This window comes from Cnephaeus nilssonii (assembly GCF_951640355.1).
Source record: "Cnephaeus nilssonii genome assembly, chromosome: 14".
Taxonomy (NCBI): domain Eukaryota; kingdom Metazoa; phylum Chordata; class Mammalia; order Chiroptera; family Vespertilionidae; genus Cnephaeus; species Cnephaeus nilssonii.
The window spans coordinates 26,607,562-26,626,242 of NC_137085.1; the positions used below are offsets into that span (position 1 = coordinate 26,607,562).

The window sequence follows — 18,681 nt, forward strand, 5'->3', positions numbered from 1 at the left end:
CAGAATTCAGAGAATGGCACTTTATTTTAAGACTTGATTTTTTTGCCATGATTTTCTACAGATTCTTCCATGATGGTGTCGTCTTCTTCAATAGTGACCAGGACCTTCTTGCCCACCAGGCTAAAGATGTCTTCAGGAGGGTAGCCTTTGGGCTCACCCACCTTCACAGTCAGCATGTCTAGTGTTAGAATGGTGCCTTCTGGAATTTTCACTTTGGCCACCACAGACTTGCCCAGCTGTGGATAAAAGTAACACTCAGTGCTAGTTTCACAAAAGTAACTAGTGCACATTGCTTTATACTCAAGATGCCTGATCAGTCTTCACAAGGTGTCTTGAGAATAGGGACTGTTCTCACCCTTGGTGCCTAGAGCAGTATGTCAGACATAGCAGGCACTCGGCCAGTGTGGGGTGAACTCAGATTCAGAGGAAGGGCCTTCACAATAAAATGCAAAGGAAAAGGCTTGGATTATGTCACCAAACAGAGCCTTCTCCCACTGCCTCATGGAACCCCTACAGTTTCTCTATAGAATGGGAAATAATAATGCCTCTATCTAATCGACTACGATAAGGATTAGTGATAATATATGTAATCTACCTGAAACAGAATGCTCCTGATAAAATCATTATCTCATTTTAAACATGGGAAAACTGAGGCACACAGAGGGTGGGTAACTTAGTTAAAGTTGCAAGGAGCTGGGAAGAGAACCTAGGATTCCTCAGTCCTGGCCCACTGCTCTCAAGGGACATGAACCTTATGGGCCACATTGCTCAGTGAAATGGAATATGGAGGTCTCGCAAGATGATGAGTATGACTGCTACTCCTAGGATGGGGCAGACAGAACGGCAGGCGAGCAGGATGAAGGATGCCTGAAGCTCCACGACCAGCATTTCTAAGTCCTGTCCACAATGCTGCTAAACAAATTATATTCCTCTATATCCTTCATGTAAGAGCCAAGGAATCAGTTCTGGAATTTAGTACTAGGACAAATGTCTATCAACGAGCAATATCAGATTATGCATCCTATTATGTTTCACTGTTTGCTCAGGGAGCCAGGAGACTTAGAACCAAATTATGCACTCAGTTCTCATTCCCACCCTTCCAAGAAGCCCAGATTGTCAGTGTTCCAGGCAGTGTTCTTTGGCCTCACCATCCCCTCTGTCTAAAGGTCAGCGCTACACAGCTCAAACTGTTCCTGAGAGAACATTTGCATCAGTCCCCCACTAACCCCATTCCCCCACTGACCATCGGCCACCCCCATCCTACCAGTGCCTCCTGATTAGGGATGCCTCAACCTATGTCACAGGTCCTTCTCCCACTGCCTCATAGAACCCCTCTACCTGAATGTTTTTCAAGGCTTACCTACTCCAAGGGACCTTAGACTTGACCTGTCTGAGTGCCTCATGAGGCCCTGGATACCATCACCACCCCTTACATCTCCTGGAGTCTAGAGCCTGGGGCCACAGACTTCAGAGACTTATAGATGAGAAGTTATAACATGATCGTAGGCAGCCAGAGGAACTGCTAAAGTTCCCTTAAGTAGTATGTTTCTCCCACTGCTCATATGCGGCCAGAGAGACTCAAGAGGGTTGGAGCGATACTCCTTTATCATCCCATTGGCCTGGCTCAGGCAGGGTAGATACTGACTCTCCATAGCAGGTAAACCCATTTCGGCCCTCTCGAACAGGGGAGCCCAGCAGGTGGGGCAGAACCCACCTTCTCGTTGCAAGCCATTTCACAAGGTAGCAGCTGCTTGGTTGGGGAGCCCATGGCCCTTTCCACAAGGCGCACAGACCGCACCAGCTCGGCCAGCTCTCCAGGCTCCAGCGAGGCCGAGTGGTCACTGCCCTTCCAGGTCTTGTCCAAAGTTATGTGACGCTCCAAAACCTTGGCCCCCAGAGCCACAGCGGCCACAGATATTGCTATTCCTGTTTCATGCCCAGAATACCCTATGGGAATGTCAGGGAAGAGCTTCTGATATTCCTTTAAATAGGAAAAGAAAAAAAATAGGTTAAATATTGTGGTATTTCATGCATATATTCCAGAGTCAGGCAGATCTGGGTTAGAGTTCCAGTTTAGCAGCTCACCACTTGTGCAATACGGGCAAGACACTCAGGCTCTCTGGGCCTCCCCTCACTGGGGGTAATAATAGCTTTGAGGACTGCCATAAAGGCATGAAAAACACTCAACACGTAAACAATGGCTATTGTTATCGAGAATGCATTTTAAGAATGTTTCTCACTGCACAAACCACCAGGAATAACAGCTATAACCAGATGCCTAAACTCATTCAAAAGGCATCTGTCACATTTAATTAGCCTGAACTGCTGAAAGCAAGTGTGCTATATGCACATATATCATCATCAATAATGTATATAGTCCAATCTCAAAACAATCCTTTGGTAGAAATGCTAAATAATTAAGTAATCTGTTATCTATAATTCACTGAATGCAACAAAAGACATTCTAAGTCTAGTGAGTCTTGTCAGGGAGCTTAAGTACAGTAGAAAGACCCAGAAAGCTTAAGTACAGTAGAAAGACCCAGATGGGGTTTAATAAAAGATTAGGACAGCTGAGCGGCAAAAGCATTGAAAACCAGGCTTTAAGGGTGCGTGATGGACAAGGGAGTGCAGGTTGCTAGGTCAGGTAATTCAGACTGCTGTAACATGGTGGGCTGGGCCTGAGATGGGAGGGCTGGCAATTTATCACTCACTGTGCCTTGGTATCAAGAGAGCAGACTGACATGACTGCACCTCAGATGGGTCTGGAAGGGAAAGGGGAACCATGCTACAGAGAAGGAAAATATCTGGAGTCACATATAATAAATTGTTGATAATGGTAATCTCGTTTGCATGGGATTAAGAGACCATTCACTTTCTATGTTCTAGAACTCAAAGCTGTTTGGGTTTTTAAAAAGCATGTTTAAATTTTTAAAATAAGAGCATTAAGAGATGGCTAGAAATAGAGAAAAGACTATCAACTAGGAGGGTCAGAAAGTTTAGGTAAAAAGATAGTGTCAGTTTTCAAATAACGTTAATTTTTTAAAAAATTATTTTTTATTGATTTCAGAGAGGAAGGGAGAGGGAGAGAGAGAAACATCAACTATGAGAGAGAATCATTGATCAGCTGCCTCCTGAATGATCCCCTCCCCCACTGGGTATCAAGTCTGCACCCTGGGCATGTGCCCCAACCAGGAATGGAACCGTGACCTCCTGGTTCATAGGTCAATGCTCAACCCCTGACCATGCCATCTGGGCAATAAAGGTTAATTTTTTAAAGTGAGATGTGAAGACTGTAGCAACATGTACAAATGTTTACACTGTCATGAAAATAAAACACTGTCAAATACTGTACTGAAAGGAAAATGTAAAAGGAAAACTGGTCAATTGCAATATCATGATTATGTGTGTATATATATTTAGAATTACACTAAGTTATTATTTTCATATGATAATTACATATATGTACATTTCTAATTAAGTTCCAGGTACCAAAAGTTGGCCCAAGATAGTAAGAGACAAAGGATTCTAGTCTCAGCTTTGCCACCAAGCTGCTGTGAGATCTCTAACAAGTAAGTGTTTTTCCCTTTGGGACTAGACTTCACCATCTTTAATTGAGTTGGGGTGGACAAAACCCTGGGAGAGAAAAAGCTCCCTCAAGGCTGTCAGTGTAAACAGTTTGAGTCTCAGGGATGCGCAAAATTACAGGTAGAAATGTAACAGAGCTGGCAAAAAACACAGAGCAGGAAAAACCAGAAGTTTCAAGAAGGTCGCCTACAACTCAATATGGAGAAAATAAAAAGATATTTGTACACCGATGTTCCTAACAGCATTATTCACAATATCCAAAATGTGGAAATATCCAAAATACATATTGATGGGTAGATAAATGAAATGTGCTATATACATACAATGGAATATTATTCAGCCTTAAAAAGGAATGAAATGCTGACACATTCTACAACATGGATGAACCTTGAAGTCATTATGCTAAGTGAAAGAAGACAAAAGGACAAATACTATGTGAGTCCACTTATATGAAGTACTTTAAGAAGTCAATTCATAGAGGCAGAAAGAAGAATGGTGGCTGCCAGGGGGAGGGAAATGGGCAGTTAGTGTTTAATGGGATTAGTTTCAGATAAAGAAGTTCTGGAGATGGATGGTGGTGATGGTAGCACAACACTGTAAATGTACTTAATACCTTGGAACTGTATACCTAAAAATGGTTAAAATGGTAAACCTTTTATTTTACCACACACACAAGTAACTCACTAATAAGCCAGCAATTCACAGAAGAGGGACCTCTAATGGCCAGTACACATGGGTAAAATGTATATAGACAATTATGAGAACTTAACATTTAATAATGGGTGAAATTAATATTGGTTTTAAGAAAATTTAATTTATAGTCACCCTCTATAGAATGCACCTGCTTCCTTAGCTGCTTGGTTGGTTCTATTACAGCAAGATTGTCAAAGGAGGCTCAAGTTATGAAGCATACCAATATTGGTTAGCATTTTGTGTATATAGAAGGCTACATCAATGGGGGGGAAAGGGGACATATGTAATACTTCCCACAATAAATACTTTTAAAAAAAGGAGAAGAAGAATGTATAAGAGAGAGAGAGAAAAGAGGCTACATCTTCCCTGCAGTAAATGGCCTAAGAAAAGCCATTTTCAAGTGGCCCAATGAGACAGTGGCCCTTCCTCCTACTCACCGAGATGATGCGCAAGTTGACATCCTCAGGCAGGAGTGGGTATGCACTGGTGCACTGCAGGAAGCAGAAGTTGGGGTTGAGGGGCTTCACAATCTGATAGACTTGCTTCATGGTGTCCATCGACTGCATCCCGCTGGAGATCACCATTGGGCGGCCTAAGTGATCAAATACCAACACCATCGTCACTTTCTTTTTAGGGGTTCTGATTCTCCCTCAAACCCCAATTGCTGGTCATCTGGTCAACCAAACTTCACAAACATCTCTCAAATACTCTGCCAGCCACTGTGGGGGAACAGAGGTGAGCTTGGTGGGTTCCTGCCCTCGACCATGGGAAATGCAGACTCCCCTAATCTCCCAACATTATAGTTTAGAAAAGTGAACTGAATTAAGGAGTCGGAGCAATTTCACACACCTCAAATAAAAATGAGCATTTCATTGGATTAAGAGGTTGTACTGTGTGGTAGGATAAGCACAAACTCCAGATTCAAGAGCCCAGGGCTGCCAGTAGCTATGTGATCTCAGATGCCCCGTCTATGACATAAGTATAAAGTCCCAGAGGAGCTGTGGGAATCAAATGAGATCACTCATACTGTAAACCCCGCCTTACAAACTATAATGTGCATATGTATAACTCGAGAATATTTCTCAGAGCTTTCTTTAAGAATTTTATGGAACCAAATCTTCAATTTGGTATAATTTCTTAAGATTAAAAATAATTTTAATTAAATCCTTATAACAACTGTCATCCTTAATTTCTTCTCTTTCAAGTCAGCATATGAAAAAGTAGAAGTGTGTGCAGATTGAAAAGAGTTTTCTAAAGTCTGATTTACTCCTTTAGCTGCCACTAAAGGAGTAAAAACGTGGTGTGGACTCCCTCATATTTTATGACAGAGATTAAACACTCACCTTTTTTGGCTGTCTTTTCCAGATAAGGAAAATTGTTAGTGTCCCCAGATCCAACTTTGAAAAACGGAACATTCAATTCATGCAGAAACTCAACTGCCATCTACAAAAATCAAAGAAGGCGCTATTTTCATGGTTGTTCAAAACCACTGCCCTCAAGACAGGCGAGGAGCCAGAACAGAAAGCCCCTCCTTTTACCAGTAAGAGGGACTCTCTTAACAACTTGAAAACAGGCAAAGATTTGTTATCAGTCATTTCATTCAACTTCAAACATTCTTTCATTCATAGACACCCATCCCATTTGTCCAACAAACACTGCATGCTGGCCTGGCTGACTACAGAACCTGGAAGAAAATCAGACCCCTGGCCAGATCTTCTTCCCCACGGGCACAGAACCCAGTGAACACATTCATGGGTCATGACCTCATCCTAACCCAGAAAACCAGGCAGTGAGAAAATGAATGTCCCTCAAAGGTCATACCCTTTATGAAGGACTAAAAAGCAGGGGAAAGAGGCCATTTCAATCCTTGCCAAAAGTGGAAAAAATGGAGCATTTGATGGCCCAGCTCTGACACAGTGAGCTGGCAGGGCCTATCAAACCCAATCCCTTTCAGACCTCATACAATGCCACCCAGGGAAAACCTGCTGCTTTTTTTTTTTTTTTTTTTTTTTGACATATCACTGCTTCAAATCCCCTGTCTAGGGCCCTTCCCATCCTTATCTGGATTCATCAATAAGACTCAGGAGACTGGCAAGTAGAGCAAATGCTTGATGAAGGAGTCAGAAGACCACAAGTTTGAAGAGTAAAATCTGTTTGCTGTCAAATCTACAAAGAACCCCAAAACTACCTTAAAAAAAAAATCCTTACCCTAGGATATGTTTACTGATTTTAGAGAAAGGAAGGGAAGGGGAGGGAGGGAGGGAGGGAGGAATACATCAATTTGAGAAAAATATGGATTGGTTGCTCCCATATGCTCCCTGACCAGGGATCGAACCTGCAATCTTTTGGTGTAGAGGATGACACTCCAACCAACTGAGTCATGCAGCCAGGGCCCAAACTACCTTTTATTACTACTATTTAAAAACTGAAGTTGAAAATCAGAAATGGGGAGAATCAATGTCTTGGAATGTTCCCAAATATCTATCTGTCGTCAAATACTGCCTGAGTTTCAGAAGTAAGTTTGAAAGACTTGATGAGCTAAGGTAAGTGCTTCTCATGCTCTAACTCGGGTACATGAATCTCCCAGGGGTCTTATTAAAATGAAATGCAAAATCTGATTGTCAGTCTAGGGAGAGGTCTGACAGTCTGCATTTCTAATAAGTTCCTGGGTAATGCCAAGGTTGGTGGTCCATGAATCATACTCTGGGTAGCAAGGAGCTAGGTCACCATGCCTGAAAAACCAAAGGACACAGGGGTGGTGAGGAACAGTATGAAAAGGACATTCTGCCAGCAGGCTCTTTCATCAACCCAGTGATGGCTGAGCTTCCGAACATCTTCCCAGTGGGTCATCGATGAGCTACTCCAATCACAGTGGCTGCACTCAGAGAATAACTCTCCTCATATGTAAGTCCTCTAATAATGTACTAATAGCTGTTGGATGGCCATACGAGTGGCTGACCAGCCAATGAACAGTTCAAAGACAGTTTGCAACCCGCTGTGTCCCAAGAGACACTGTCTAGTGTGGCCCAAGTGTCACTCACCTCCAAGCGTGCTAAGCCACCTTTGCTGCCTCCTCCCATCTACTTTATTTCTTCCTTGTCTCTTTCCCATATTTTTCTAGCTCACTCTCTCCTCTCTATGTATCTCACTGTTAACTAGCTCTAGAATGGAACTGAAAAAGATTCTTTAATATGTTTTGTGAATGACGTCAAATTTTTCCACGCCTTTCACTCTATCTGGCAGATGAAGAGAGTGTTTTCTGTTTTCAGAGGGAAAGACTATGCTACATTTTCTTCTATCTAATAATGTTCAACTGGTGAGAAAGTAGCTCATGGTAAAAAAGTCCCCAAGGGCATAAATAGATGGATGAGGTCACTTGGGAGAGGTGCAGAGCAAACAGGGGAAAGGAGGGGCCAAATGCAGGGGGAAAAAATTGCTAAAGCTTACCTGTGGAGGTTGTAAAATTTACAGTTTTATAGTGAGGAAAAAGATGGGTAAATTCTATCAACAGCATAGGTGTGCCTCATTTTGTAGGCCTCCTGGGGAACCATCCCCACCTAGTGGCCATTTAGAAAACTGCCATTTAGGATTGATCTCTGCAAAGGTGCCCACTTCAATCATTGGGATGATGCTAGCCTTTCATCCTGTGCCCCAGCCTCCTCAGGCTTCGTCAGTGCCAGATGTCCCCTTCTCATTGTGGACTCCTTGGCTTCTCCCAGCCCTGCCCATCTGGCTGTCCATCCCCTTTCCATTAGGGGTGCAATGCAACCAGCAGCCTCACAACTTTTCCTCCCTCCCACTCCACAGCGCATGCATGCCCTTAGGAGTCTGCCTGGAAGGAACCTGGCCAGTGTGACCCACCCTGGGCATCCAAATGGGTTAAATTCATAGAAAGGGTTCCACGAGCAGATGGGTTTGGGTGAAATGCTGCCCTGGCAGAGCTCCTCTTACGTGGGAGGAGAGATTTACTGATTTTAAATTAATGAGAATTGACAATGTGTACCCAGAACCCCTTTTCCATATTGCATCCTGTGAGAAACTTTGAGACCCGCTGACCTAAGAGGTAACAGAAGAGAGGAGCTGGGATGTTTCTAAAGCCCCTGCCACTCCCCTCAGTTTCGGGATCCTGCAGTAAAGATAAAAGAAGGCCATGCAATGAGTTGAAGAGCTGCCCGGGGTGAGGAATGACGAAGGGGGAAGCACTCGGCCAAGTGGCCTGTCAGAGTGCACCAATCTTGACAGGAGGCACCCTGCTGGCAGGGGTGGCCAAGGAAAGGAAGGGAGAGGAAAGGGCACTGAGAAGGCAGGCGCTGGGAGGGAGGGGCAGCTCTGCAGGATGGGTCATTTGTGAGTGAGGGGCCACCTCTACAGTCATGGCTGCCACTGGCTATCTGAATCGAACTCTCCATTTAGACCAAAGGACTCTGCCCATTTCAGGAGAGCTGCATGTGCCTCTGTGCAGTTCTGACCAGGTGCCCTGGTAGTTTACTCGGCCTTAATAAAATCCGGCCACACCTTAACCTTTCCTCAGCACATAAAGAATGCCCTAGGGCAGCACACAGAGTGGAGAAAATAGGCACTCAGTGAATGCCCCGTCCATAAGGAAGTTAGGGTGGATAAACACCCGGAGCCACGCGCTAGGTAAACACAAAAAAAGGGACCAACCCACTCCAACGGCCGGGTAGACAGGACCTGGCTGGCAACGCAAATTAACTCTTGTAAAGGCTCTTAAGAATGCATTTCTCCTCACTGCTGTGCCCAGGTCAGTCAGGAGACCAGTTGGGAGCAAATGGCATTCCAGGACAGAGGAGCCTCCCTGCGAAGATGGTGTGATGCAGAGAAACTCCAGAGTTGTAAGTAACAACAACTATCACTCAGTGGATTCAGATCTTGCACCCACAGGTCTATCTCACTGACACTCACCCCAGCCCTGTGGGGTGGGCATTTTTATTATCCCACTAGAGGCCCAGTGCTGTGCACTGGTAGGGTCCCTAGTGGCTACCGGCTGGTACTCCCTCCCTCCCTCCCCCTGGCTGGCCCCGCCCCCTGGCCGAACACCCGGACAACTCCTGGTCAAGGGGACAATTTGCATGCTACACTTTAGGATTTTTACAGATGAGGCACCTTTGGTTCAAAGCAGTTACATGATGAGCCCGAGCCCACATAGTGTCAGTACCAGGACCTGGACTCAGTGTGGCTGCAGAGCATGTGTTCTACACACCAAACAGCTTTCTGGGAAACCAAAAGGCTACAGGCTGAGAGGTAGCCCCCAACTAACAACACCCAGGCTTCTCTGCATCTCCCAACTGCCTCTGCTGCTCACCTTGAAGCCACCTGGGAGCAAACCACCGAAAGACGTGACTTTTCCTAAGCAGCTCACCGATGCAAGAAGGTGCCCTCTCCCCAGCACACACCCAGGTACTCAGGTGCCTGGAAACAGGGACTGAGCAGGAAAGTCCTCCTTCCAGGTGTGCCACCTTAGCGAGGCCTTCCTGGTCCTATAATGACTAGAGGTCAGAGCTGGGAGAGCCCTTGGATAGCAGCTTGTTCACATACAAGAGGAAGGGAAGGCCCAGAGTGGGAAAGGACTCGCCAAGCTCACACTGATACTATCTTAGAGCAGAGCAGGGCAGGAACCCAGATGTCCTGACCCTCAGCCCAGGTGGTTTTCCTCAACTGTAGCTAATATTTGCTGAGCACCTTACCAGATGGCTTCAGTACTAACTCGCTTTACAGTTGAAGAAACCGAATCCAAAGAGGTGAAATAACCTCCACATGACACACCAGGAATGACAGGCAGGACCATATTCAAACTCAAAATCTGATCCCAGAGCCCATGCACTTACCCACTGAGCCAGCCACACAGCCGAAGTGTGCACTGTGTAGCATGGGGCCCCAAATGTTTTTGTGTTTACACTCTTAAATATTACTAAGGACTCTAGAGAGCTTTTATGTAGGTTCTATCTATTCATATTTACTGGATTAAAATTAAAACTGAAGAATTTAGTTTTCTTTACATTTTGAACTTTTTGAGATAATAGCTTCACATGCAACTGTGAGAAATAATGCAGAGAGATCATATGTACACTTCCCTTAGTGCAATCTCACAACCAGGAGAGTGACACTGACAGAGCCCACTGGTCTTGTTCAGATTTCACCATTTTTTACATGCTCTCATCTGAGTGTGCATGTATTTAATTCTGTGCAATTTCATATACACACTCATGTGACCACCACAAGTCACGACAGAGAGTTATTCCATCACTACAAGGTTCCCTGTTGTTACCCCTTTATAGCCACATTCACCTCCCTTTCTTCCCCTCCCTAGCCCCTGACAACCATTAACCTGATCTCCATCTCATAGTTCTGTTATTTCAAGAATATTATATAACAGAACCATGTAATATGCAACTTTCTGAGATTGGCCCTTTTACTCGGCATAATATCTTTGAGATCCATCCAAGCTGTCGCATGTATCAATAGTTCGTTCCTTTTCATTGCTGAATAGTATTCTGTATGAATGTACTAGTTTAATAATTCATCTGCTAAAGAATCTTTGGGTTGTTCTAGTTTGGGGCTACTACAAATAAAGTTGTTGTGGACACTCAGTCACAGGTTTTTGTAAGAACATATTGTAGCATGTATCAGTACTTCATTTCTTTGGGGATAAATTACCAAATGACAACTGGTGGGTCACATGATAAACATACATTTGGTTTTATAAGAAACTACAAATACATTCTTAAGTGGGTGAATTACATGGTATATAAATTACATCTCACTAAAGTTTTAAAAAAAAGAAATTTCCATATTATTTTCTAGAATATTCTACATTCCCACCAGCAACGTATGAGTGATCCATTTTCTCTGCATTCTTGCTACAATATGGTGTCATTGCGGGGCGGGGGGGAGGGGGGATCCCTCAGCCGGGCCTGTGCTCACAGTCTGGGACCCCTCGGGGAATGTCCGCCTGCCGCTGCACGGCGCTCCCGCTGTGGGAACGCACTGACCACCAGGGGGCAGCTCCTGCATTGAGCATCTGCACCCTGATGGTTAGTGCAAGTCATAGCTACCAGTCATTCCGCCATTCGGTCGATTTGCATATTAGGGTTTTATTATATAGGATACCTTTTTATTGATTTCAGAGAGAAGAAGGGAGAGGGAAAGAGAAAAAGAAACATCAGTGATGAGAATCATCGATCAGCTGCCTCCTGCACGCCCATAACTTGGGCATGTGCCCTTACCAGGAATCAAACCTTGACCTGTTTCATGGGTTGACAGTCACACCAGCTGGGTACCATTTTTTATTTGAGCCATACTAATAATTTTGTAGTGATATCACAATGTGCTTTAAAACTGAGTAATGTTTGCCAGGGTGAATTGTATGATATGTCAATAAAGCTGTTATATAAAAAATAAAGAACTCAGCACACATTTCATTAGCCACTGTCAGAGGAATGATGTCATCCCATATCACATCGCCTCTGGAAAATGCCACTGCACACTGAGAGAATGACAGTGAAAAAGGCAAATAACATTTGAGTATCATGAAAATATTTTTGACCTTATGGACTTTCTTAAAGGTTAAATCCTCAAAAAAATATCACACTGCTATTAAAAACTTAGGCATAAGATGTGGGAAGTTAGCTCTGGCTGGTGTGGCTCAGTTGTTTGGGCATTGTCCTGTGCACCAAAAGATTGCTGGTTCAATTCCTGGTCAGGGCACATGCCCGGGTTTCAGGCTTAATTCCCTGGTATGGGGCATGCAGGAGGCAGTCGATCAATATTAAGCTCATTGACATTTCTATCTCTCTCCTCCTTTCCCTTCCTCTCTAAAAATCAATAATAATATTTTACACATACACACACACACACACACACACACACATATCATACCTAATAAAATGGTAATATGCAAATTACCATCACTCCGCTACGCCCACGATTGGGCCGGCTGGAGGCGTGGGGGGCGGGACTCAGGGTGGCCGATTGGCTGGCGGTAGGAGCTGGGGATGGGGACTCGCGAGTCCCCGACCCCCGCTCCTCCCGCCGGCTTAAACGGCCGGCGCTGCTTAGGCCGGCGCTGCGGAAGACGCTGGTGGCGGAACTCGGGGTGGCCGATTGCGTGGCTGCCGGCACCAGTTTTCCGCCAGCAGCAGTTTTCCTCTGGCCACCCGCCGATCGGAGCACCTCCCGATCGGAGTTCCTCTCGGGGTGGCCGATCGTGCTGGCGGGAGGCGCTCTGATCGGCGGGTGGCCAGAGGCAAACTGCTGCTGGCGGATAACTGGTGCCGGCAGCCAGGTGAAGGAAAAGTCTATTGCACGAAACTTTGTGCAACGGGCTCCTAGTCCTATATAATAAAAGCCTAATATGCTAAGTGTCCGGTCCACTGATCGGCAGTTCAATCAAAGCGTAATATGCTAAGGCTGTTCAACTGCTCGCTATGATGTGCACTGACCACCAGGGGGCAGACAGTCAACCAGTCGCTATGACATGCACTGATCACCAAGGGGGCAGACACTCCGACTGGTAGGTTAGCTTGCTGCTGGGGTCTGGCCAATTGGGACTGAGTGAGACGGGCCAGACACGCCCTGGAGCCCTCCTGCTGTCCCTCCCTGGCTGGCCAACCTCCTATGTCTCCAGTTGTGCACCAGTGGGGTCCCTTGGCATGGCCTGCGCCCTCTCGCAATCTGGGAATCCTTGGGGGGGATGTTGGAGAGCCAGTTTCGGCCCAATCCTGCAGGCCAGGCCAAGGGACCCCACTGGTGCATGAATTCGTGCACTGGGCCTTTAGTGTATGTATACATACATACATACACACAAACACACACACACACACACACACACACACACACGTGGAGAGTTACATATGTCAAATATATCTCAATAAAGCTTCAAATAAAAAGAAGATATGGGTAAAAGCTTTTGGTATAATGTTAACTGGGAAAAGATGCAGAATTAAATATTCACAAATATAACCACCAGGCAATAAAATTTGTATATAAAAAGACTTTGGGAGGAAATATATAAAAAGAACTGCCATATAGGGATTACGGGTCAGTTTTCCCCTCTTTTTCCTGTCTTCTAAACTTTCTGTGATGTTATATTAGTTTTTACAATTAAAATTTATTTACATTCAGAAAGGTATATGAAGAAATCTTGAGGCAGGTTACAAAGCAGATCAAAACTGAGACCTGGCACCAGCTAGACTCTTCCAGGATGTGAGCATGGCCATCTTGGGTGCCATGCCCTTCTGGATGATGCCAATGCCACGCCACCCAAATCAGCCAAGGCCACTCAGCAAGGGACGGACTGCTGCCAGAACTGAGGTTGCCTGACTCCTAGTTCAGATGACTTTCCATTGGGGAAAACTGGCCCAGTGGGGGCTCTCACAGCTTGAAGAGCACTGGGTACCAGTGTGGCTGCCCCTGCTCCCAGATAACTTGTTTTGAAAACTATGGTACTCTTCCACACTGGACCTCTCCTCCCTCTGGCCTGCCGTTCAGTAGGGCATTATTGTGGTTAATGCTATGGAGAGCTCTAGGTCCAGAAAGCATAAAAGAGCCGGCTCAAAGCCAAAAGCCACCAGGCCGCCTGCTGTCCCTGGGTCTGCTAAAGTAGCAAATGACAGAGTGGCAGAGGGCTCACCTCATCCATGCCAGAGGCAGTGAAGAAGATGCCGACCTCCTCGGCATATCTCTGCAGCTCCTTGTACTGAGCGTGGCTGAATTCCAGGTGGCGCTTGTGCTCCCCATACGTCTTCCCCCAGGAATGCTTCGAAGTATATGGCCTCTCCAAGGCTTTCCGATTAAACTTGTACTCCAGCTCACTCTTCTGAAACTTGGCACAGTCAGCCCCACACTCCTGCAACATACATCAGGGTTCCTTTCAATGACCTGTCATGGATTCTCAGAGAGAAATGTTGGGGCACCTGCTATGACATGATTATCTTTAAAAACAATGTCAAATGACAGAGGCAGTTAAGAACCCCCAAAGAAGCCTGGCTGGTGTGGCTCAGTGGTTGAGTGTTGACCCATGAACCAGGTCACAGTTCAATTCCCAGTCAGGGCACATGCCCAGGTTGCAGGCTTGATCCCCAGTAGAGGGCATGCAAGAGGTAACCAATAGATGATTTTTCTCTCATTGGTGTTTCTATCTCTCTCTCCCTTTCCCCTCCTCTCTCTGAAATCAATAAAAACATATTTAAAAAAAAAAAAAAAAAAAGAACCCCCAAGAAGAGGAACAGGAGAAGCAAAAAGTCTCAAAGGAAAAGGTTGGGGATGGGGCTTCTCCCTATTTTTCCCCCCTTAAAATGCAAAAATGGGGGGGGGGGTTTGTTTTGTGTTGTAATATTTAAATTAGTTAATCAAACAGTTAAGGAAGATTTTAAGTTGTGCAACTCAGCAGAAGATAGTAAAATGAGCACTGGACCAGAATTTTGGAGAAGAAAAATCAGAACCTGACCCTAACTCTTGGATAAGTCCTATCTCTGGACTGTTTCTCTATCTATATCAGTAACTGCTTTGGGCTAGCTCTAGAGCCTGTAACTTTTCTGAGGAGCCCCTTATGGGGGTGGGAAATAAGGGAACTACTCTGCTTTTAGCCCTTTTGCACTTGTACAGAAAAGCATGACAAGAGATTCTGGGGCAAGAAGCAAACAAAATGTATACATGCCCCAGCCTAACTGAACAGAAGCTATAATATGAAAGCAGGATTGTCTGGCTATAAAAGCTATAATTCCATTGCCAGCCAGCATCCAACCTTCAAAATTGTCTTTAAAAACTACTCAACAGAAATATTAAGGAAACCCTCTAAAGAGTCAGCTTACTGACATTTCTGTAGAAACAGAGGTATTCATTGCTGTTGAAAACCTTGGCTCCAAAAATGTCTGTGCTAAGAGTGCTGCTCCCACTCCTGGAAAAAAATCACAAGACAGCACAGTCAGGACATGACACTGGGAAGAAGTTCAAAGAACATTAGAACTGAAACTGATGTAGGGCAACACAGTTCCCTTTGTCTAGATGAAGATCCCAAGGCCCAGAGTGACCTGCCCAAAGTTGCACAATGAGTCTCCGGCACAGCTGGTCAGATCACTTTCTAAAGGCTGCAGACCATGTGTGTGCTGGCTCAGGACTGCAACCTGGATCTGCCTCCAGCAAGCCAATGAGGAGGTCTTCACACAGTGTCACTCAGGCTCCCTTTGCTTCTCACATCTATCTCAAGAAGTGGACTTTCAATCAAGAAGTTAAAAGGTAGGGGGGTGAGGGCATGTGCTGGGGGGTGGGAGCGACCGGGGAGAGGTCAATGGGAAAAGGGAGACTTATGTAATACATTAAACAATAAAGAATTTAAATTTGAAAAAAAAAAAAAAGTTAAAACGCTTGTTTCCATCTGAGCAAACCTTCCCTTTATAGGAAGATGATAAAAGCAAAGTAGCACAGTCCTGGCCAGTGTTGCCCACTGGTTAGTGTCGGCCTGCGAACCGAAGGGTCTTGGGTTTTGATTCCTGGTCAAGGGCACATACCTCGGTTGCAGGTTCAATCCCCAGCCCAGATGGGGTATGTGCGAGAGGCAACCAAGTAATGTCTCTCTCACATCAATGTTTCTCCCTCTCTCTCTCTCTTCCTTCTCATCCCCCCCCTCCCCTCCTCTCTCTCTGAAAAGCAATGGAAAAAATATCCTGGGGTGAGGATTAACAAAAACAGCAATAACAAAAAAGTGAAGTAGCAGAAACTACATTCCACATGACAGCAATGGTACCAGAACAGGTTCCTCTTTTCTCAGCTTCTTTCCTAAAAATGAGTGATTTCCTTATGTTTGATGCTTTGATAAACTCCATGTTGAGAAAACACAATCACTGTCTGTTTTACCGTAAGACTGATTGTTTCTCTGTTCAGCGTTTTACTGCTTCTCTACTGGCAGGAAACAAGCAGCAGGACACCAGGAGGAACCATGAGGTGATGCTCCATTTACATCAAAATTTTAAAGTTAAAACAAACTCACCCTTTAATACTGCAAACACACTCCTTGTGTGAGCAAGCTGCCCAATTATTAACATCATGATGATGACTGAGGCATAAGGAACATGATTCTCTTATCTTAACTTCCCTGGTAGCTTAAAATGTTTAACTTTCCAGTTCTGCACCATTATCTACAGATACATCAGTTGATTGTGTGTCAATGCCTGAACATACATCAGACATGACTATTCCCTAAAGGACTTAGGACATGACCAGACTACCTGGCATCCATCATCCAGACCACCTGACATCCAATTGCTAATGGGCCAACTAAAAATGCAGAACTGATTATTCTCAAGGATATGACTTCATTATAAAAACTTGTAACTTTCCTTTCTTCTTCAGAACACTTCTGGGTTTTTGCCTAATTGTGTTCCCAAACTCTTAAGACCCTTGAATAAATCTTCGTCACTTATTTCTAGCCAAAGCCTCCTGACTCTTTTTTAATAAGTTGGATAAAGCATCCCATCTACCCAAGGTCAGTGGGGAGCCACTGAAGGTGTCAGCAGGGGTACGACCTGATCAAACCTGTGCTTTAGAAAGACCACTCCGCCACTAGGGAGGGGGAGAGAGAAGTCACGTTAGGAGGATCAGGGTGGAGCAAGGATGAAGAGGATTAGAAAGATTCAAAAATGGCCTATGAACCACGAGGTTAGGGTTCGATTCCCAGTCAGGGCACATGTCCGGGTTGCGGGTTCGATCCCCAGTCTGGGACGTAGGAGGCAGCCGATCAATGATTCTCTCTCATCACTGATGTCTGTCTGTCTCTGTCTCTGTCTGTCTCTCTCTCTCTCCCCCTCCCTCCCCTCCCCCCGCCTTCCTCTCTGAAATCAATAAAGACTTTTCTTTTTAAAGAATTCAAAAATGGATCTCGCAACCAGGACCTCAGGGGCGATTCAGGGCCAGAGGCAGAGAAAGGTAGACCCGGCTCCCCGCGACCCCTCCCCTTTCCAGAGCCCCTCCCAGGCCGGATCCCCCCCCCCCCCCCCCCCGGATCGCCCGCCCCTTCTGGCACCCGCTCGTCTGGAGCGCTCCCCTCACCTTGGCCACGCGGATCATGCGCTTGGCCACATCCAGGTCGCCCTGGTGGTTCTGTCCGATCTCGGCAATGATGAAGCACGGGTGCTGCCCGCCCACCCAGCGCCCGGGACACAGCTCCAGCTCCAGCGGCATCGCTGCTGCTCACGCTTCGCCGCTGCTCCGCCGCTGGGTTTCGGGCCGCGCCGGCTTCAAGTCCGTTCAGTCTGCAGCCCCGGGACCCACCCGTAGACCCGCCACGTCAGCCCCGTCCGCTGCGCAGCCAATCCCCGGGCTCCGCCAGCCAATCGGAGCAGGGGGGCGGAGCTACCAGCCAGGGGGCGGTGCCGCGGGGAACCGGAAGCCCGGCTCCCTGCTTGTGGGCTGGGCGTTTGGAGCCCGGCTGGGTGGCGCGGTCCCTGGCTGTCGCGGGGTCCCTACAAGGACAGGTGAGCAAACAGCGTCGGAAGGAGGCTGCCGGCCGCTCGCAGGGCGTGGTCTAGGCCCAGCTCCCAAGGGCGTGGGGAGAGAGCGTGCCCTACGGTGTAATGGAGAAAACGGATTCTGGATTTAGAGTTCCAGGGCTGGTTGGAGCCCAGCCCCTGCTGCTAACCAGCTCTTGATTAGACATGTGATAAGCCTTCGTGAGATGATGTCTGGAAAACCTTGATCACAGTTCTTACTTGGGCTTTCCGAATATGTGAGAGGCAACAGGTTCAAAAAGTTCCGCTGCCTTGTCCAAAGTCATTCAGAAAGCCAGAACGGAGCTGGAACTAGGACCCTGGGCTGCTTCTCAGCCTAGGTACCCAACTCTAAAAAATAACATTCTCAGCTTGACTTGCCAGAACTGATGATCAAAGTAACAATGATAACAGAAAGGAGAAGAGGGTGGAAGATGAGAAGGGCAGGTTTCGGACACATGGATATAAAGATGCAGGTGACTCTGTCCACCAGGCAGGAGGAAAGGCAGGTCTGAAGTTCGGAGTGGAGGTCCCGGAGGGGGAGAGATCTGGGGCCATCCTGAGTGAGGAGAAGACCGCGGTTAGATAGACTGCTGAAGGAGCGTGTGCCCAGGGATGAGCAGTGTGGAGGCATGAGCCCTGTGCGGCTGCCCTGGAAGGAATGGAGAAAGGGACCAGAGGCAGGTGACACTGTGTCCTGAAGAGGGGGGCGGGGGAGGGGGGGAATCACAGGGTCAAAGGCCCAGAAGAATGAGGAGCAAGAACTTGGGGACTTGGAAGGGGGCCACTGTTCACAGCATATCTGGTGGCTAGGGGGAGGGGAGGAAATAAAAGGGTGAAAATAAACCTTTTCTTGGGAGAGTCAGTTATTAAAAACAGATGAAAAATGGCTCCTGGAGTAGAG

At 46.3% G+C, this 18,681-nt stretch overlaps 1 protein-coding gene across 1 annotated transcript; it reads right to left on the reverse strand.

The window, feature by feature from the left end:
- Window positions 1-5: 5 nt before the first annotated feature.
- NANS (N-acetylneuraminate synthase) lies at window positions 6-17,569 on the reverse strand. The gene is made up of 6 exons (XM_079789976.1): window positions 17,341-17,569; window positions 13,928-14,143; window positions 5,622-5,721; window positions 4,716-4,870; window positions 1,715-1,981; window positions 6-236 (listed from the first exon to the last, which is right to left on the reverse strand). Exons 1-6 carry the CDS (start codon window positions 17,470-17,472, stop codon window positions 27-29), a joined length of 1,080 nt encoding a protein of 359 aa, XP_079646102.1. The 5' UTR covers window positions 17,473-17,569; the 3' UTR covers window positions 6-26.
- Between the last annotated feature and the right edge of the window lie 1,112 nt (window positions 17,570-18,681).